This window comes from Prunus mume, linkage group LG2 (assembly GCF_029339155.1).
Source record: "Prunus mume cultivar Tortuosa linkage group LG2, ASM2933915v1, whole genome shotgun sequence".
Taxonomy (NCBI): Eukaryota; Viridiplantae; Streptophyta; class Magnoliopsida; order Rosales; family Rosaceae; genus Prunus; species Prunus mume.
In genome coordinates this window covers 43,299,544-43,321,801 of record NC_142699.1, presented here as the reverse complement: position 1 = coordinate 43,321,801, position 22,258 = coordinate 43,299,544, and the positions used below count along the sequence as shown (strand labels likewise).

Below are 22,258 nucleotides of genomic sequence, written 5' to 3'. Positions count from 1 at the left end.
TTAGAAGGAGAAAATAAGACCAAACTTAGTTTTAAAAAAGCAAGAATGCAAGAGAGACACAAATTGTATGTATAAAAACTGGTAAATTTTTTAGAGAGAGAAAATGAGACATTTGTAATATGCCATTATCACACAATACATTTTAATTAAGTTTTTCTCTTACACCAACACAAGTGAAACATAATGAAAAAACCACTCTCTAACACTGCTCATGTTCTCTAAATTTGGGTCTATATCGTCTTTAAATGAGGTTGCCACAATCACTCAATTGTTATTTGTCAAGGTAGTTTTTTTTATTCGTTCTTAAGCGCATGTAGATCGTTAGAAACCATGTTTTCCCCAATTATGTTACGGATGTAGTGGTGGGTGTAGCTGCGACGACACTTCTTCAATGTTGGTGCTAGGGTTTGTTTAGGGTCATACATTGCTTTAGAATTTTGGTTATGTTGGGTATATGAGCTTTGTTTAGGTTTATGGTTAATTGTGGTGATGTAGTATAATAGTTTTAGTGCGGCTTTTGTGCGCTTTAGTTTTGTTTTTAACATTTTAGTTTGTTGCCTTCTTAGGATTGATACTTGTTAATGTTTTTTATTGTAATGTTTTGTAATGTTGAAGTTTATCTAATAGAGTTTATCTTTGATAAAAATAAAAAATAAAAACATAATAAAATAAAATAAGACCAAGACTCAAAAAAGTATCAAATACCCCAAAAACACCAAAGTCACCAAATTCTCTCACTTTCATGCTCCTCTTTCCCACAACCAATCTTTTCCCTTAATACTCCAAACAATGAATAGAATAATAACATATCATAACATACTGATTAAAAAACAAAACATAGCATAACATATGTTTGTTTAGGAGGAGAAAATAAGATCAAACTTATAGTTCCAAAAAAGAAAATAGTTTAGAGTTGTGAAAAGCGAGGGACATTTGTAAATTGTATGTATCGCAAATGGTAAAAAAAAAAAAATTTAATAGAAAATTTGATGGTTTTAGAGAGAGAGAAACCAAGACAAACAAACTTGTAGAGAGAGAAAGTGGACATTTTCCATAAATAAATAAATAAATGGGAAGGACTTAGAGGGTATATCTATCTGTCCATCTGAGCATTTGTTGATTTGCCTCACCAGTCGGCCACTCCGCGTTGCCTCTCTGTCTTTCTTTCTTTCTTTCTTTCTTTCTTTCTCTGCTTTTTTTTTTCCTTCTCACATACAACAAACCAACCCAACCTCTCAGCTTTCTCTCACCCCCCAAAAAGCAACAGCCTAAGCCCTTTCAAATCCTACCTGTCCCTTCACCTTACAAACCCTAAAAGAGAAAGACAGAGAGAAGCGAAGAAGAAGAGAGAGAAACAGAGACAGAAAGAGAAACAGAGGTAGTCGTTTTCATCCTTATATTGTTAATTTTCTGTTTATCTTGTGTTGCCCCTTATTTCCTGTAAATACGGTTTTTCGATCTGGCTGGCTTTTCTTTTACGACCCAATTCTCATTCCCTATTTGACCTGTTCTCATTTCTCTCGTTTCCCTGAATCTCAGAACTCAACCCATTTCCCTTTCTCTGATTTATTCCTTTTTGTAATTATTCTTAAATTGAATTGGGGGTTTCCTTCGCTTGTTAATTCTGAGATTGTTTGGTTAATTTGAAGAATTGGGATCAATTCGTTTCTGGGTTTCTTGCTTTTGTCCTGCAATTGATTGGTTTTGGTATAATTGTGAATTTGCATTTGTGTTTAATCTTGATGGAGGGTGCTAACTGCCGTAGCCGTGGTTTAGTGGTAAGAATAATGTCTCTTTTATTAATGATGTTTAGTAGAGGTATATATGCGAAATTTATTGGTTAGTATGTAATTAAGATGAATCTGATTCCATCTCTCTTGATTGTTGAGACCAGGCTCACTGAATTGGAAGAAATAGAAAAAGTATTCTAAATTATGTTATGAATTACAAATTATATGAATAAATTTAGTTTATGTGCAATGCTTTGTTTGGCAATCATATAAATCTATGACAGTGCTGACTGGATTACCAAAAAAGACAGTCCTTACTGATTGTTTCATTTGCTTGTATTTCTCTTGGATATTTTTGAAAGCATTAATTTTTCAATTATCAGGACTTTTGTTCGTTTTAGAAATTACTTATTATGTGATGATGCTGAATCCAATCAAATTATGGCACAATGCAGGCACATGCCCCTCCCCCCGGTTACTTTGTACGGTTGGAGAATACAAGTACTGACGACGATTTATATTTGAGGAAGAAAGTCAGGATGCGCAAGTGGCTCTGTTGTACTTGTCACGTCGAAGAGTCTTATCCATCAAACGAAAATGAACACCTGAAGAGCCCGAAGCATTATGCAGATGGTACAATTTTCTGACTTTTATTTAGAATTATGAAGAGTTTCCTGTAATTGAAAAAAGGAAATCACTTTAGTAACCTAAGGTGTTAGTTCTCGAAGTTTCTAGTGATTCTAGAATCATGGTTACAGTGTTAAATTTTGAGTTCAAGTTAAATCCTTGAGCTATCATTTTCAAAATTTACTACTGCCCCCACAACACAAGCGCCAACACTATGCCAAACTGGAAACCACCAATATTCCGTTGCCATGTTTATTATATGACCTTTGCCACATCATGGATTTCAACCACAATCCATATCTCTGTCAGCAGTCTTTGAACATTAAGTTTTAATTCTTGACTCCAAATAGCAAAGTTTTTTCTATGTTTCGGCTTTGAACATACGCAGGCAAATGAAACCTGTGAATTTAATGCTGTTAAAGATCACCTATTGAACAAGTGTCTGCATGTGTGAGTATTCATGTGTGTTTATGTGTTGATTTTTCCTCATCAGACAAGCTTATTTAACTAGTTTTGTAAACGAAATTTTCAGGAGTTATTAATGTTTCATTATAAGTTGGTTTTTTATAAAATCAATTTGTATGAAATTTTTTTAGTGTTATTATAAATATGAAATAAATTCAATAGTTTAATTGGTTTTTGAGGTTGCTAACAAAGTACTGGAACAATTTAATGGAAATGTCTTCCGGTTATAACATAGGATTATTTTGGCCATCTATTTTTTGCATGTTTAGGGAACCAAAAGGGCAATAAGGTGTCAGCTCCTGTAAAATCTGACGTACAGAAGGCCCCACCACCTATTGAAGTGCCTCCATTGTCTTTGGAGGAGCTGAAAGAGAAGACTGACAATTTCGGATCTAAGTCATTGATTGGTGAAGGATCATATGGAAGAGTATATTATGCAAGCTTGAATGATGGTAAAGCTGTGGCCGTGAAGAAGCTTGACGTTGCATCCGAGCCCGAGTCAAATGGCGAGTTTTTGACCCAGGTCTGTCTGCAACTCTCTTTCTTGAAATATAATTGTATCACAATTTGGTATATGGTATGTGACTAGTGGTTTCTTATCGTATCTGACTGCATCTTGACATATTTCATATAAGGTTTCCATGGTTTCGAGATTGAAGCACGAAAATCTTGTTGAGTTGCTTGGTTACTGTGTGGACGGAAGTTTGCGCGTGCTTGCTTATGAGTTTGCGACCATGGGATCTCTACATGACATATTACATGGTTTGTAAAACATCTTTTCATTTTAATTACAATTCAGATTCACTTGATTTGAAATTTCCTTTTAGAAACTAGAACCCATTAAGTTCAATGCGAGTGCAATTACAGGTAGAAAGGGAGTTCAAGGGGCTCAACCAGGTCCCACACTAGACTGGTTGCAGCGGGTGAGAATTGCAGTTGATGCGGCTAGGGGATTGGAATACTTGCATGAGAAGGTTCAACCTGCTATTATACACAGAGATATAAGATCTAGTAATGTGCTTCTCTTTGAAGATTTCAAAGCCAAGATTGCAGATTTTAATCTATCAAATCAGGCTCCTGATATGGCTGCTCGTCTTCATTCCACTCGAGTTTTGGGAACGTTTGGCTATCATGCCCCAGAGTATGTCTCTTAAACTACATATATGTGTTTATTAACTTATTGTCATGTATTTTATGGTTGTTTACTTTGGGTTGTTGGTTTTCAAGTTTTACTCCCTCCCTCCTCCTCCTCCTCCTCCTCCTCGTGTAAATAAAAGTTTGCTATGACCTGTCTACTAGGCTATTTGATGCATCCAGCTGGAATGAGATCTCGTAGTTCGAAATTCTTTGTATCATTTACTTCACCGTCTTTGGTGCTTATTTGTTGATAGGAATTAAGTGGCAAAGTGCATTTATCTTGGGATTCATTGTGAAACACTGTTTGCGATTCTTTCGACCATCAAATTCAATATGCCTTTTATAAGATGAAGTAGTTTTTACTTAGAATAGGATGGTATTGGACTGGAATTGTGGTGGGTCTAGATGATAATTGCTTCTCAATGGATCATGTTATTATTGAGATATAGTTCAATTAAACTTTGATGATAAGGATTGTTTGAATTATGTGGACCTACAAAAGGCATCACTCAAGTAGTCATTTGTATCAAGAGTCACTGGAATTGCATTTTTCCATATATGATGTCAACTAGTCTGATCACTGAACACTGAGTGGAATTGTTTGAAAACATTTCTTTGAGGTATATGCACCTCTATTGGTCATTGAGGAGTGTAAATGGTTATAGATCACAGTTAATTTGAATTTGCAAAAATGTTCTGCAGGTATGCAATGACTGGTCAATTGACACAGAAGAGTGATGTGTACAGCTTTGGTGTGGTTCTTCTAGAACTTCTGACTGGGAGGAAACCTGTCGATCATACAATGCCACGTGGACAGCAGAGTCTTGTTACTTGGGTGAGTCTATATGCTTACTTCTTTGGGAATATCATTTCCTTTCTGTTCTACCAGTCTTCTGCTTCATTTAGTTTGACCTGACATATACCCTGCTTTTTCTCAGGCTACTCCAAGATTGAGTGAAGACAAAGTTAAACAATGTGTAGATCCAAAGCTAAAGGGAGATTATCCTGCTAAAGGAGTCGCAAAGGTTTCTCTCTCTCTCTCTCTCTCTCTCTCTCTCTCTCCACAACCACCTGTCCACCATTCACAGAATTTTTTTGTTTAATATTGGTGTGCTCACAGTTTTTGATATCCAATTATAGATTTAGCAACTTAGAATGTGATTTTTGTTTTGTTGATACAGCTGGCAGCTGTGGCAGCATTGTGTGTGCAATATGAAGCTGAATTCCGGCCAAATATGAGCATTGTTGTCAAGGCTCTTCAACCCCTTCTGAAGCTGCCACCACCACAAGCTCCAGAGCCTTGAAGTTTCCTTCTGTTGGAATTTCTGCGTCCCTGAAACATTCTGCTTTCAAATTGCCTGCTGATTTCATCATAAACTTTCTATAAATATATATTTTTCTTTTGTTTTTCATATATGATATTGGATGTGTAGGATTGGTTTGGCCAGTTTCATGTCATTGCTGAGTTCTGTATGTTGCTGGAACTATCCCGGTTTCTAATTTTTTAGTTATGAATTGACTTGGGGATTGGGTTGTGAGGTGGATATATTTTTCTCTGAATACTGTTTGCTTTCTTTGGCTTCTGTATCATTGAATGAAGTCTATCGCGCATGTTTTGTAATAGAAAATCAAACTCTGCAAAACCTGGTATATAGGGTGTTCATAATTGTGCATAGTCTCGACCAACCTGGTATAGAGTTTCAGTTTTTGGTACTTATAACTGCCATATTTGAGGCCCCAAATGTTGAACAGTTATTATTATTACTTTTAAATTTTTAGAAAGAAACAATTTAACAGCCATTTGCTCGCAAACAGGCCGCATGTACCATCTACACTGATTGGTCTTTTTGTTACAACTTTATGAAAGAATAGTAAATTTCACATTGCTATTCGGAAGTTTACGTTTCAGCCTTTCCTATTTCAAGTATTTTTCATGTTAACTTCGAACCTAAATTTTGATTTGGGTTATTTGCCCAAATGGTCATAAAACTTATACCCGAGTTGCATTTTGGTATCTTAACTAAATTATTCATTTAAATGGTCCACCAACTTTTTATTAATCGGTGCATTGGTCCTATTGTTATATTCTGTCAATATTGCCGTAATATATGGGTAAAACAATCCAGTTAAATAAAATTGTAAATAAATTAAAAACTAAAAATCAAAGAAAAAAAAACCTATATCCCTCTCCCAGCCCCCAGCTTGATAACCATTGCCCCAGGCCCCCATCTTGTCCTCCCCACAGCTAACCCTATCTTCTCCATGTCCCCTCCTCTCTCCCTCTATATCCTAGAGAGGGAGAGGGAGAAAAAGGGGGACGGGGATGGGGAGAGTGGAGTGCCGAGATGCTATTGCAAACCCACAATGAGATGGGGGTTGGGATTGGAGTGGGGGAGGATGAGATTGGGGTGGGGTTGAGTGGGCTGGTTTTTTTTAGGGTTACTTTTTGTTTTTGTTTTTTTTATATATTCCTTTATAGTTTCTAATTAATTTAAAAAATAAAATTTGTAGTCATATATTTTTATTTTTTAGTTGTCAAAAGTTTTATTTACCCTCATAAATGTAGCATGTGCTGCTCACGTGACTAAATTTAACAAAAAATGTGATGGTAGGACCAATGCGCTGATTAATAAAGAGTTGGTGGACCATTTGAATGAATAATTTAGTTGAGGAGCCAAAATGCAACTTGGGTATAAGTTTGAGGACCATTTGAGTAAATAACCCTTTTCATTTCCTACCACTTCATACCATTGTTATTTTGATTTCTTTGTCAGATGGTGTCATAACAATTAATGGACTCATTGGACTTGCTCGTATTCTGCCACGTGGAATGACAAAATAAATAATAATTTTTTTTAACATTAATTAATTAAAAATGGAAGAAAAATACTCCTCCCTCACCCTCGCACTACCCTCCTCTCTCTCTCTCTCTCTCTCTCTCTCTCTCTCTCTCACCAACAAATGGAACTTAGAATGCATTCGTCATCAAATATCACCATAGCAACTAAGGTAATTGAAGCTACCAATGTGGGCAATGAAATTGATGATGATAGCTTAATTTGGCCAAGAGACCGCTCTAGTTGCTTCCTTTTACTGTGAAATCACTCACTTTTTGCATGAGAATTCAGAGTAGTGTCCCTCCTTAGTAGAGGGCCTTTGAGCTTTTCCATAAGTTTTTAATGCATGTGGTTTTTTTCCACATGATGTGCATGCATCCATTGTATGTGCATCAATTGAATGTGCTTGGTTCATTAGATGGTACAATGCATCTAAAGCCTTCTTTATGACTACATGAATGGAGGTCTATTCTCATTTGGGAATCAATTGAGGCATCAAAGCATCAAGTCAAGTATGAGTGTGAGTGAGTGATGACAAAAAAAAAAAAAAAAAAAGTGTGAGTGCGAGTGTTCATTTACTAAGGAGTTGGGTGTGTATCAAGAGTGTGTATAATTCTTGGAGAATTCAAGAGAGGGAATTTCTCTTGCGTGAGAGTGATCTTCACATGTTTTTCAGAGAAAGGATGTACAAGGGGTGTATCCTAAGGGATATGGGCTTCAGTTTGGGTACAAAACTATTGTGCAATTTATTTTATTGTACTTTTATTTCTTTCATATAGTGAAGCGTAGACTAGTTTTTCCTGAACCATGTTAAATTCTTGGTGTCTTTTGTTTCACTCATTGTCATTTTGGCGCATTCCTTTTTTATTTTGTTGTGACGAGGAATACTAATTTTTCCAACAAGTGGTATCAGAGCTTTGGCTAGATGATCATGGTGCTTGTAATCATAGTTTCGTCATGGCAATAAGTATTCCCTCACAATTCAGGGTGGAACAATTTGATGGAAATATGAGCTTTACTATTTGGCAAAGAATAGTGAAGGGTAAGGATGCAAAGCAGGAGAGGATGGTGGGTGAGAAGACTTGGAGTCGAGGTATGTCAGTATAGAGACTGACTCTATAGATGAAAGTGGCGAGGTCAATAAGAGTCGAAGTGAATCTATTTGTCAAGCAATAATCTATTGAGCTTTTCAATGTGCAATCCATCAAAGGCATGCTTTATCAAGGCGTAACTCTATAGATGAAAGATGGAAGGCGCAAAGAAGCGCCGCTCTACCCAACGACATTTTTTTTGTTATATGGCAGTTTTTTATTTATTTAAAAAAAAGGTGTTGGAGAGGCTTACTACTTCCTTTTTTCTCAATTTTAATGCGATAATCTCCATCAATTTTATTTCTCTCCATAAGTCTCTCTCCTTCAGTTAATTCTCTTTGTACAAGATTCATATAAATATATATATATAAGTTGTTTTTTTTTTTTTTTCCAAACACCACAATAACAAACTAAAAATAAATCTCCACACAAAGCGAAAATCATAGGATTTGTACAAGCTAAATGTTGATGTATTTTAAGATGAGAATGTTGTACTAGAAATCTCATTGAGCTTTTCAATGTGTCAAGGGGTTGTTGAATCAACTGGAAAGGGTTGATGTCAAGATTAAGGAAGAAAATAAAACTTTTTCACTGCTTACCTCACTTCCCAATTTGTATGACCACGTTTTTACTACGATGTTGTATGGTAAGTATACATTAAAGATGAAGGATGTGGAGGCAACTCTCTTGTCTAATGAGAAGAGGAAGATAGTTGAGGATAGCCAGGGGTCCGTCTTTGTTGCTCATAGTCAAAATCAAAAGGGAAGGCAAACTGTTAGGGGATCTAGCAGTCACAACAAGTCAAAATCCAGGGATAGTGGAAAGGGCGTTCAATGCTACAAGTGCAAGGAGTTGGGGCATTTAAAATGAGACTATCTAATTCGAAAAAAGAATGAGAAGGATAGTAAGGCTCGGATAGTGCCACCATTATGGTAACACTTCTTCTCACGATGATTGGATATTGGATTTGGGATATCGTAATCACATTTGCTTTAGGAAGGAATATTTTGATGCGTTCAAAGATTCAAACGGAAGGTTTTCTTCTTTTCCTAACATGTCCAAATGTGACGCCATTGGGTTTGGAATAGTGAAAATCAAGATGTTTGGTGGAGCGGTGCTCACTTTGGGTGTTGTAGACTTTTTCCCAAAGTTGCGAAGGAATCTGATATCCTTGAGCCAAATAGAATCCAATGGCTGCAAGTGTTCTGTAGTAGGGGAGTTCTGAAAGTCACACGTGGTTGTATTGTCCTGATAAATAGAGAAGAGTGTTGTGGTTTATATCGTTTGATAGGAAGTACTTAAACCTCGATGGCTTATGGGAAATGGCGTGTACATGAAATTAAGTACTTAAGGCGGGTCTCATTTGCGGGGACAGCAGAGACATGTTATATGTTTCTTAGGTTCAGATGATGGGAAGAAGGAAAATTCAGCTAGGGAAGGGGTCGAGTCAAGGTTCGTCTTCAGAGCTAATCAATAAGTGTTGCTCGGCACAACTGCACATAAGCATTAGTCGTTATGAATCAGTGGGAGCTAGGACCACATTCTGATTCTAATTACGTGTAGATGGTAAAAGGTTAAGGCCAATGTTTGTTTGTGGAATTTACAAATAGTATGTCGGATTGAGATGGACTTTAGGCATTGAAGTGGTGGTGTGATACCCTTCATCTAAGTCAAGAGGGGGAGATTGTTGGGTGCAATGTCCCTTCTTGGCACCTTTGGGGTTCTCAACAAGTTTTCAATGCATATGGTCACATGGTACATGCATCCATTGTATGTGGATGGTGGTTAGCATGTACTCATTGAATGTGTTTGGTTCATTAGATGGTATAATGCATCTAGAGCCTTTTTCTATGGCTATATAAAGGGAGGTCTATTCTTATTTGGGAATCAAGTAAGGCATTAAGGCATCAACTCAAGTTTGAGTTTGAGTTTGAGTGTGAGTGTTCATTCACTAGGGAGTTATGTACGCATCAAGAGTTGTATAATTCTTGGAGAATTAAGACAGGGGATTTCTCTTGGGTGAGAGTGATATGGGCTTGGAATTAGGTACAAAACTCTTGAGCGGTTTATTTTCTTGTACTTATATTTCTCCCATATAATGAAGGCGGTAACACTTCGTGGGTGTAAGCTTGTTTTTTTGTCGAACCCCATTAAATTCTTGGTGTGCTCTCTTGTTTCACTCATCATCATCTTGGTACTTTTTTATATCTTTCCATCGTTTTTGTTCTGACGAGGGGGAATAATTTTCCGAAAACACATACCTTCCAAGTGGAGTGAATCCCTTGAAAAAAACTTGGGAAATCTCCTATATGCCCACCTTTTGAGTGAAAGTTATGAGAAATATATGAGCCTCCTCGCCACTCTTTTTTGAAATTGAATGATGATGCCTCATGGAACAAGGAAGCTTTCAAAGTGAGTTTGGGGGCTTATCCTTAGAGTTAGGATTGGTACCGTCATAGCAGTTGTTGCTTTTCCTTCCTTCCAAGGTTTTAGGCGAGTGTTGATTGGGGAAGCAACTACTGCTTTTTTAGGGTTGAGACAAAATGGTCGGTTTAGGTCTTAGAAATATGTGCATGAAATCAAACTCGTAGGATGTCTTTTTGTTGATTGAATCATATTTATCTCAACATGAAGTTAGTCATTGTGGGTATTTCGAAATTCAGAACTTTGAGATGCAGTCCAATTTTAATGTTTTTTTTTTCTTTTTCGAAATTTGGAAATTTGGAATTTTTGATTGCCATATTTAATTTGTGAATGCCAAAGCTGGAAAATTTCAGATCGGAATATATCGAAATTGGAATTTCTTATCCAACTTGCACCCCTAGGTCGGAGAAATGGGTCATATACCCACATCTTTTATGGTTCAATGTACATCTTCTTTGGTTCAACATGTTGGATTGAAACCCAAACTTTTGGTTTTTAGGTTGAAAAAACGGTTGTATATGGCTAGGCCATGATGTAAGAAATATTATGGGGCCATGCGTAAATTGCAATTTGGTAAGCTCGCTACAGCCCAAGACGGTACTGTTCACAGGCTTAAGTGTGTTGTAGCCCAATGCAAAATCTATAGAAAACTAAAGGGGGTCTAAATTTTATAAGCTATTTCTACTCCCCAAAAATTTTAACCTACCCCACTTGCCTTTTTTTAATTTTTAATTTTTAATTTTTTGCCAAATATTGTAACTTGCCTTTATTTAATATTTCCAACATTTCTGGGTTGACTCTAATATAATAAGCTAATGGAAAAAATACATATTGTTATTTAATAATATATCTTCAACCCACTTGCATTCTCTTCGCTTAATTACCTTCTTTTTATTGTCGAATTTTACCAATTAACCATAAAGTCTATTCTTTGGCTTTTGTTTGGCCTAACAAAACAATCCTATGTTCTCTTCTCTCTCAACCACTAAAAAGTATCTCATATCTCCTTGAACTTTGATCAAGTGGCAATAAAGAATCATAGGTATTCTTACTTTATTTCCTCTCAAGGTAAACTTGATTGTAGTTTTCAATCTATTTTCTTATGCTGTGTATTTACTAAAGAATGCTATTCTAAATATTTGAGTTTATATTATATGTATTTCTACTACAGGTATTGACAAATTAAGGTTAAGGTACAAAAAATTGTAATTTTTTTTTTCTGGCTTTTTGTACAGTAAATCTTGATAGTAGGTACAATGAATATTATGATTAAATATTGGCTTTATGCTCCATAGCTGTAGTTGGATTGCATATATTTTGGATTGCTTCTGTTGGATTGCATTTGCATTGCTTCTAGCTTTATAGTATTCTTGTTTGGACATAATATCACATGTTGATGATAATAGGCCGACAAAGAGGGGAAAAACAATTGATTCATTCTTCGAAAGAAGTTGTAATGATACTTCAATTCCGGAAGAACCTATGCATCTCAAACCTCACATAGTTGGACCTAAAGAATTTGATGCTACTTCTTTAGAACGGGATCCAGTGAAACACATTGCAATTTGTGAATAGCCCATTAATCAAAATTATGAGATTCGAAGGGCGTATATCAAAATGGGGCCTTATCAATCTAAACTTTTTGAGTATCCAAGGACTTTATTCCGGAAACAGAGACGTTGATTTCAATATTCTTGGTTCTCACAGTTTCCATGGTTAGAGTATTCTCCTTCGTCACATAAGGCATATTGTTTACCGTGCTTTGTTTTTGAAAAAAATCCAGCAAGTGGGTCTGCACTAATTATTGATGGGTTTAACAATTGGAAAAGAGTTAATGATGGAAAAAATTGTGCATTTTTGCTTCATGTTGGAGGTCCATCTTCATCACATAACAAATGGGTAAGATGTGCTGGGGACTTAATGAAATCTTCTCAACATATTGAGAAAGTGATTCATAAACAATCGAAAGAGCAAATTTTGAAGAATCGATTACGACTCAAGGCAACAATTGAGAGTATTCAATGGCTTACATTTGAAGCATGTACTCTTAGAGGGAATGATGAATCGATAGGTAATGATGAATTGTGGTAATTTTATTGAATTGATAAAATATACAACTCAATGGAATGACAAAGTTGTTGAAGTTGTTTTAGAGAATGCCCTCGGAAATACTAAATATATCTTAGGGTTGATTCAAAAGCAAATTTTACATATTCTTGCAGACAAAGTTAGAACTAAAATTCGTGAAGTTAGAGAATCAAATTATTGTATTCTTGTGGATGAAGCAAATGATGCATCTAATAAAGAGCAAATGACCATTGTTCTAAGATTTGTTGATAAAGATGGTTTTGTACGGGAATGGTTTTTGTTTTTTTTTAGATTGTGAGGGTTGAAGATACTAGTTCTTCAACACTAAAACAAGAGATATATCGGGTTCTTATTAATTCTGATCTCCAAATTGATAAAATGCGAGGTCAAGGATATGATGGGGCTAGCAACATGCGAGACACATGGAATGGACTACAAGTATTATTTCTTAGAGATTGCCACTGTGCATATTATGTGCATTGTTTTTCTCACAGACTACAATTAGCATTAATTGCAGCATCAAAAAATGTTGCTCCTATTTGGTTGATCTTTTCAACATTGAATTCAATTATCAATATCATTACTGCTTCTCCCAAGCTATAGGCAACTCAAGCAATTGATATTGCACATATGTTGGATATTGGTGAACATGAGACAGGTAGATGGGCTAATCAGATTGGTACCTTGCATCGACCTGGAGCTACTTGTTGGGGATCTCATTATGATTCTTGTTTGGACTTGATAAATATGTATAATGCATCTTGTACAATTGTTGAGACATTGATTAAGGATGGAGCCAATAGCTCCATACGCAGGGAAGCTATTGGTACTTTCAAAGCTATGATGTCTTACGAGTTCATTTTCATCTTGCATTTGTTGGAAAAAATTATGGGACTTATTGATAGCCTTCGTCGAGCATTATAGAATAAATCTCAAGATATCTTGACTACCATGAATTTAGTACATAATACAAAAGATATTCTTAAGAAAAATTTCATTTGGATGGATGAGATATTTTCCTAGAAAATGTGGAATCATTTTGCAAAGAAACATGACATCGATATCCCATATATGATTTATTCAATGATATAATAGATTATCAATTGGAAGAGTTAAACAGTAGATTCAATGAAGGAATAATGGAACTTCTTATTCTTAGTTCTGCTTTGGACCCTACCAATGATTTTAAAGCATTTAAGATTGATGATAATTGCAAGTTTGCAAAGAAATTTTATCCGCTGATTCTCATTGTTAAAGACTTGCGTTTATTGACGTGTCAGCTAGAACTTTTTGAGTTTGAAGTACATCAACAAGATCTTGATATCTTTCGAAATATGTCTACTCTTTCTGATTATGTCAAGTATTAAATATTAAATAAAACAAACAAAGCAAATGCATATTATTTGATTGATAGGTTGGTTCATTTAGTATTAACTCTTTCGGTTTCTATAGCAACAATAGAACAAGCATTTTCAACTATGAAACATATTAAGATTGTACTTCGCAACAAGATGGAGGATAAGTATCTTGCAGATTCCCTTATTGTCTATATTGAGAAAGAACTTTCTGTGAATATTGATTCAAATTCAATAATCAATGACTTTGATTCTCTCAAGGAGTGTGGGTTCCACTTTATTAGATCAACTCTTTTTATTTTTATTTTTTTGCAATGTAATATTTGTTTGTTGTTTGACAATATGTGTTTAATTTATTGTTTATATATATATATTTTAAAGAAAAGTAAGCTTATAATAGATATCTCATTATATATAAAAAAAATATTAGTCCACCCTTAAAACAATTCCTGGTTCTGTCCTTACTACAGCCTACGTGGAGATGGGCCCGTTCAAAAGCTAGTATGATGTCAAATATGTTTTTAATACAAACAGAATGACTACCCTAAATCACAAAACCATATTTAATCTCTATGATTCCAATGGTATAAAAAAAAATTCAATGGCCCAAATTCAAATGCAACGATCAAAATAGTAATATTTTGTTAGTACGATTCATAATCTAAACTATAGGAAAGAGGGGGTTTCTCACTCACACACACTACTATAATGCTATAGGGGTCTAAACCTGAGACGAGCTAGACCATGTTGGCATCAAAATAATAATATTAATCTAAATCGGATCCAATCTCAAAACTCATCCCAAACTCTATAAATAGCTATCTATATGTTTAATTTTCCACACAAAATCAATTTCTTCCTCTCTCACATACATAGGTGCTTCAATCCTTTTCATTGTCCTTTCATTAAGTGAAATAAAATTATGTTTTCGAAATTTAAATTTTTTGAGTTAAAGTGTTCATAAAAATAAATTATAATGGTATAAACAAAAATTACTCATAAAAAGTTAACTTCACAAAAAATTTGAGGTTAAAACTACTCTTAAATAATTAATAAAGTTGTGGACTCAATTTTGAGACTATTTGTGTACATGAACATTTGTATTTTGAAAGATAGAATTTTTGGTTTAGCTCCATAAACATTGAATATGGTCTTTGATTAAGAAAACTTTGAAAATGGTCTAACAATAATATTAAAATGCGCTAACGACAAAAAACACCCTGTTGGTTTAGGGTCATTCTCAAATTGGACCCCATAGTATCAATTTTATCAATTTACGCCCTGACGTTTTTAAAATCGTCCAATTTCATCATTCTGTTAAGTTGACCAGACGTGGCACCCGTGGGACCTACCCCACAAGCGCTTTGACCATTCCGCGCATGCCAGTTGAAGGGCGATTTGGGTTCCGGCAATTCAAAAAAAAAAAAAACTGAACATCACGCCCAAAATTGGGCATGCTTTGCAAGAGCTGGAGATCGAAGAGAAAGCCCCAAATTTATCCTCAACCTCAGTTTAACCTAAATCCTAAATTTCCATAGCTGAGAGCTCAGATCTACGATTTCGAAGAAGTGAGCCACCCAAAAGGTGTATCCGAGTGTATTGGCTTCTTAACCCAGAAAACAAAGGAGAAATGGAGCATAAGGCAATGTTGTGTTGGTGTGGTAAGAATGCGAGAATCCAAACCTCATGGACAATTTTGAATCCTGGGAGCCAATTCACTGTGTGTGCAAAGATAAAAAACTGGATTTGGTACAAAATATTAGATTTTGAATTGTAACAAGTGCAAATATTAATTTATAGAGTGAGTTTTGTGCAGGGTAGAGGAGGTTGTGATTTCTGGGTTTGGTATGATGTGGAAATGTGTGAAAGGTCTAAAGTTGTGATTCTGGGGTTGCTAAAATGACGGGATAAGTTGGAGAATTCACTAGCAAAGGCTAGACGCAGAGAGAAGGTTCTTTGGGCAGCATTGGTGGTGTCATGGATGCTTATTGCAATGTTCTTCTTTGGAGGGAATGGTGGATCAGATGGAGTGAAGCGGAAGACTTTGGAATTGGCATGAAAGGGGGTGTTTTAGGGATGCACTGTGCTTTCGATATAGGAAGTACTGTGCTTGTGGTGTAATGTAGTGTGCTTTTGGTTAGGGTCTACACCGTGCCTTTGGTATGGAAAGCAGTATGCTTTTGGTTATGTAATGGGAATGAACATTTTGCATTTTGGTTATGTAATGGGAATGACTATGTAATTTGCATACAATGTGAAATTTTGGTAATGCAATAGCCTGTTCATTCCAACAACTTCTTTGTACAGCATATGAACAAATTCATTTCCACTTGCAACATTACAACAAAAAAGGCCACATAATAACATATCCACTTGCAGCATTACAACAAAATAGGCCACAGAACAACATCTACAACCTTCCAAAATAACACAACTTGTTTTCCAAAAAAACAGAACCTGTCTTACGAAATATCACAAGCTATCTTCCTAACATAAGGCAACTTGTCTTTCAAAGTTACATAATAAACTATTCCAACCAGCTAATAAAGCTAAAACTGTCTGATGCTCAAAATAACCAAACCAGCTAATAGAACACAGACAAGTGTGCAAGACCATCATTGTTCCTTGCTCAAGTTTGATGCTCCCATAACCATAGGTCGTTTCCTCAATAAATAAGAATTGCAATTGAAGCTTCAGTTGATGTATAGGAGGGGCAGATCCAGTTGCAAGAGAGGCATATCCACTTGCAGGATGGGCATATGTTGAGGATGGAGCAACTGAATAAGTTGGTGATGCATTTGAACTTCCAGCTACAATGGTGCCATTTCTCTTCCATTTTCCTTTCTGCACAGATCTTGCAGGCTTAGCACGCCTTGTTTTTGTACTAGGACCAGCTTCACTTGTTTGAGTAATTTGCTGGGATGAGACAACAAATAATAAACTATTAGTTGCATCATATTCCAAAAACATTAACATTTATAAAATTAACAAATGTTCATCCTTAGATGTTTACCTCAGCCTTCCTTTTTTTGGTTTTTTTTGTTTTTAGGGGGAGATTCCTATGACAAGTCCTTTATTGTGGCCCTTTCTTCCATATTGGCCACACTTCAGTGAGTCTTGAACTTTTGTAACAACATTGACTTTCTTGCTGCATTTACCTGTTTCCTTCCTTCTAGCCTTTCTTGGCCTTCCAGGTTGTTTGGAGTATGAATGAGGCACACATGATGGCATATTAGTTATATCTCACAACTCCATCCCATTCATAGGTAGTATGAGGTTTTCATATGCCTTGAAATATGTCTGAGTGTGATAACATGCATCCAGATAATCCATTATATTCAGGCCCCCATTGTAATTTATAACTGCTACTCCATGAACACAAGGCCAACTAGTCAAATCCCATTCTTTGCAAGAACAGGTCCTCAAATCCAAGTCCACAGTATACTGTGAAATCCCACCACTGCCAACTTGAAATTTTCCTCCACCTGACCACATAGTCACACAACCACCTGCTTTTGCTTTATTAATCTGTACATTCTTAAAAATCTTGGGGCAAATTTCCTTTATCCAATTCTTCATTTTGTCCCTTCTGCCTTATATCCTCCTCATCAACTTACACCTAACTATCTCAAGCATGGTCAGTATTGACTTATCTTTGCATGCCAATATAAATAAGTTGAAAGGACTCACACATACTGTTTAAAAAAATATCACACTTCACATGAGTGCTGAAGTGTGATCAAGATTAATGCCTGGGAGGTTTTTCTGGTTTAGTCAGCCAAGCATAAGCACCCTTATCAAGGTTTTTCAGCTCTTCCATCTGTTTTGCAAACTGTGGAACAATTGTTGCTTTTGCAGTGCCCCAGAATTTGTTAGACAAAGCTTTCCCTTTGAATTGTAATATGAAGTTGGTGAACAGATGTCTTGCACAAAACCTATGTTCATTATTAGGAACAACTTGCTCAAAAGCTGGTAATAATCCTTTTTGCTTGTCTGATATGAAAGTGTATCCAAACTAGTTAACAATCTCTACATCATTTACCAGCAATTCCAGAAACCAAACCCATGAGTCTTTGCACTCAGACTCAACCACTGCATACACAATCAACCATGTTTCATTATTAGCATCTATACCAATTGCTGCTAAAAAGTGCTCTCCATATACACCATTCAAGAAGCAGCCATCTAATCCAATAATGGGTCTGCATCCAGCAATGAACCCTGCTTTACATGCACCTAGGCATACATATAACCTTCGAAAAACTGGATGACCCAATTATTCATTGAAATCACATTGAACTTTGGTTGTTGTTCCTGGATTGGTCTTTCGTAACTCTTCACAATAATCCCAAATTCTGGAGTATTGTTCTGCGTATATTCCCTCAATCTGCCTCAATGCCCTCTCTTTTGCCCTATAAACTTGTTGTCTAGAAACTCCAGTGTTATAATCCTTCTCCAGCGTCTCCATGAATGAGCTAACTGGCCAACTTGGATTGCTTTTCAATGTTTCCATATATTTGGTGTTCGCACTAAATCTGAACAGATAAAATTTTAGGCTAACTTACAAGTATGCTGATGGTTCCGAATTTAGGAGGGGATACCGGTGTGGTACCTGCCGAAGGTACTCCGATGCCAAAGTTAGTGACTAAGAGCGATTCTATTGATAGTTAAAGCACTAATCAAGTCAGAAAGTCTTACCACTTGGCTGGGCGAAGAGGCTTTATTTATAGAGAGCATTTGGGATGCTCTTAGCACTTAGTTTTGATGTGGGACTCGTGGGAGTGTCTTCAGAGGTCGACACGTGATTTTGACAGGCTCTGTCAGGAATTCTGAGGCAATATGTTAGAATCGGATTGACGTGACGGTTGGTCTCTCGGTAGACAATACCGAAGGTTGGAGGAGATAGTGATACTTCGTTATCGACCCCCTGAATCGGTATTGAGTGCCGAGAGAACATTTGGTATGGCTCAATTGAGCTGGTCTCTGGCTTGAGAGCGTTCCACGTGTCACGACGTGAGTGGGTGGTCAGATATGGTACAAACAGTAGTCCCCCAAGTTTCCAATGGAGGAGGGACTTCTTGGTTAGAGACTTGCTTGTGTCCCTGAGCTCGCATTCGACCCGGAACGAGCAGCCACCATTTGTAAGCCGATGGTAATCATGTAGTCCCCAAGTCCTCAAGCCAAGGGTTGGTTTGAAGATTGGAAGGGAGCGGCAGCGAGCCGAAGGTGGGTGAACATCGCATAAAGGATGAGGTAGGAAGTGCCGTTGACGAGAGGTGAGTGTAAACAAGACCCATGCGTGCGACGCGTTCGCACGAGGGGTGATTGAAAATCTACCGTGTGTGCTGCCGTTCGCACGAGGGTGAGTGAAAACAAGACCCGTGCGTGCTTGCGTTCGCACGAGGTGATTGAAAATCGACGGTGCGTGCTCGCCATTCGGCACGAGGGTGAGTGAAAACAAAACCCTTGCTTGCTCGCCGTTCGCACGAGGTGATAGAAAATTGACGGTGCGTGCTGCTCGGCACGAGGGGTGATTGAAAATCTACCTGTAAGTGCTGCCGTTCGGCACAAGGGTGAGTGAAAACAAGACCCTTGCGTGCCTACCGTCCGGCACGAGAGGTGATTGAAAATCGACCGCGTGTTTTTGTTCGGCACGAGGGGTGATTGAAAATCTACCCGTGCATGCCTGCTGTTCGACACGAGGGTGAGTGAAAACAAGACCCTTGCGTGCCTGCCGTTCTCCAAGAAAGTTGCTGTCTCAAAAAGGAGAGGAATGGAGAAGTCGAAACATCGAAGTGTAGGCGCTTGGGCTCCCCTGTGCATGGGTGACACGTGTCGGCAAGGCGGCGAAGAGTTGCGACATTTCGGTTCCCGAAGCGAGGCTCGTCCTATAAAAAGGAGGAAGAGACGGTAGGGGGAGGTACTTGAGTTTTGGAGAGCAAACGGAGCTTGTGAAAGGCGATTTCCGGCGAGGGTATTGCGGCGGCGTAAGGCGATTTCCGGCAAGTATTCGCGAAGGCGGAGCGATTTCCGACGGCTTCCACCACCGTGTGAAATAAGGTATGTTGGTTTTTTCCCTCTCAGTATGAATCAAATGCTTGTATACTTGCATGAACAAATAAGAACTTAGATGAACTGAGATGAGCGTAGATGAACATCAGCTCTTGGGCTTTAGGATAGGGGTTTGATTCGAGCATGTTGTTTAGTTTCGTTTTGCTTTTGTTTGTAGATGTCAGACACCGAATCAGACTATAGGCGTAGCCCAAGATCTTTTGATGGAGAAACGGCCTCGGAGAGCACAACCGCGAGCCCTGGATAGTGCTGATTTCGAGGACACGAAAGGGAAGTATCGGAGGTGTCTACCGATTCGGGAAGCACTTCGAGTGTAGAAGTAGTGGGGAAGTAGTGGGGGCTGATGGCGCTCGGCCATCGACAAGTGGGCATCGGATGGGAGAGGCCGAAGGAGCTGTCACCTTTGCCGATCTCGAGAGGGCGTCTTGGACGGTGGTAACAGCCGACAAAGGATACCGATGGCGAAGCCAAAGGACCTTGTGTTCGGTGGACCACCTAGAGCCGAACATCATGACCGAGGCGGTGGTGGCAAAGATAAGGGCTCTGTACAACATACCGGAATCGGTAAAGATGCGGATCCCGGCGTTGGAGTCACCGAGGATCAAACAGGAGGTGGTCTTCTTCACGGATGTCTTCAAGCACGAGCTTCGGTTGCCGTTGAGGCATTGGTGCGAAGATCTTGGCGGCGATTGGTTACGCCGGCGCGTTTAATCTGAACTTTGGATTACACTCCTTGGGGCGATCACGGCGTTCGGCATAGCCGGTGAAGGAGAGCCGAAGCTATGAGCAATTCGCCCATCATGCAGTGTGACGAGGCGAAGAGCGCCGATCAAGGAGTTTGGGTGCGGTAATGAACCGCTGGTGGCAGGCGGAGGGCACTTCATAGTCGGGTGCCGACTTCGTAAGAGTTGGTGCCGGCATCGGTGCCGTGTCCGAGCCCGGAATCGCACCGGGTAATTGTGGAGAGGCATATCCCTACGTCCTTCTAGACAGTCGGTAGGTCCATGGGATGCCGTGTGGTAGTAGTATTATTTTTATTATTTATTTATTTATTTTTTGGGTTCCGAAGCTAACCGAAAGTTGTTTTTTGTGTTGCAGTGTCCTTGAAACGGCCTATCGCTACAAAGAGGGAGATAGAAGTGACTGCGCGTTCGTTAAGGATATCGAGGAAGGTCGCTTTCACAAGGCTCTACTGGATTATAAGAACTTGTACAAGGCAGGTCTAATCAGCGAGCTTGAGTACCTCCGAAGGAAGGAGGAGGAAGAAGAAAAAGAGAGGCAAAGTAAATGATGTCGTTCGGTAATGCATCGGTTTGGTGTATTGTAGCGTATACCGAATGTGCCCTAACCGTGTTTGTTGTGTTATGCGATTGCGGGAGGGAGGAGATGACGGACGGACGAGGAGGCGGCTTCAGCCCGGGCTCCCTGAAGAAGATGGGTTCCTCGCGGTCAAAGACGAAGACGCCGCGCCAGGGTGCATTGGCACAAGAGGGCACGCCCGCCGATCGGCGGCGGGAGAAAAGGGTTTGAGGCCGAGCTGATTAGAGAGGCCCACCTCCAGGTCTGTGGGTCTTCATTGAGCTCTTTTATCACCACACTTGTTTTTTTTGTTGCCTCCATTGTTTGCATTTCCCACCAACAGGAACAATAGCCCCATAATTGTCATCAAGCTCCTCAATTACAACTCCTCAATTAGGCACAATATCAGATTCTACATCAACAAACAGATTTGATCCTGATTGACTATAAAACCAACCCTCATTACTATCAACCCCATGATGTAGGAAGATGTCTATTAGCCTTGTCTCTGGTACAAATACAAGCATGTCTATGACATCTTGATCTTCCTTAAGCTTTGTTAGGCCACCATTGCTATAGATAGGGATACTGTACCAGTAACTAATCACCTCATCATAGCCTAACTCCCTCACCATATTGTCTATCTCAGTCATTGACATTTTATCCTTGTTACAATAATCAAACCAAGCTACATTGCCAGAAGCATAACAATTACCACAGATTTGACCACCATGATACATTCGAATAGAAACAATTCAGGATCACCTACATATTACATGTCCCAAACATAACACATAAAACAAAACACAGCATTCAAACAAAGTATAAGCACATTACACAAAAACCATAACTCACTTTTCAATTATTTTCAGTTTAGGACCATTATACAAAAGGCCAAATTTTTATTAAACAACCCTTTTCACACCCTTCCACCTAACACTTTTGCCTTATTAAAAGCAGACACTTTGACCTTATTAAAGGCAGACATTGCCAACACATGCTTAGCTTGAAGGACCACCTATATTCGAAATCTGCAAAAAGGCCATCTATATTCGACAAAATCTTTCATACTTCTCCCACTATTCCACTAAACCCTATAAAACACAACATTCAAACCAGAATAACCCATACGA

At 38.1% G+C, this 22,258-nt stretch overlaps 2 protein-coding genes and 1 pseudogene across 3 annotated transcripts; 2 read left to right on the top strand and 1 right to left on the bottom strand.

Annotated features, from left to right (window-relative positions):
- The first annotated feature begins 1,117 nt into the window (after positions 1-1,117).
- On the top strand, positions 1,118-5,519 carry LOC103322474 (protein CYTOSOLIC ABA RECEPTOR KINASE 5). 2 transcript variants are annotated; one of them, XM_008224394.3, is made up of 8 exons: positions 1,118-1,378; positions 2,186-2,363; positions 3,092-3,345; positions 3,458-3,584; positions 3,690-3,963; positions 4,662-4,794; positions 4,898-4,984; positions 5,141-5,519. In XM_008224394.3, the coding sequence occupies exons 2-8, from the start codon at positions 2,270-2,272 to the stop codon at positions 5,261-5,263; spliced, it is 1,092 nt and encodes a 363-aa protein (XP_008222616.1). In that variant the 5' UTR covers positions 1,118-1,378; positions 2,186-2,269; the 3' UTR covers positions 5,264-5,519. The 2 variants fall into 2 exon arrangements, with proteins under 2 accessions (XP_008222616.1, XP_008222614.2); XM_008224392.3 differs by lacking the exon at positions 1,118-1,378 and adding an exon at positions 1,508-1,778.
- Positions 5,520-8,550: 3,031 nt separating this feature from the next.
- LOC148920453 (uncharacterized) lies at positions 8,551-13,323 on the top strand. The gene is made up of 3 exons (XM_089044634.1): positions 8,551-8,715; positions 12,691-12,837; positions 13,003-13,323. Exons 1-3 carry the CDS (start codon positions 8,551-8,553, stop codon positions 13,321-13,323), a joined length of 633 nt encoding a protein of 210 aa, XP_088900760.1.
- A 2,918-nt stretch (positions 13,324-16,241) lies between these two features.
- On the bottom strand, positions 16,242-21,865 carry LOC148920452 (uncharacterized; annotated as a pseudogene).
- Positions 21,866-22,258: the final 393 nt, after the last annotated feature.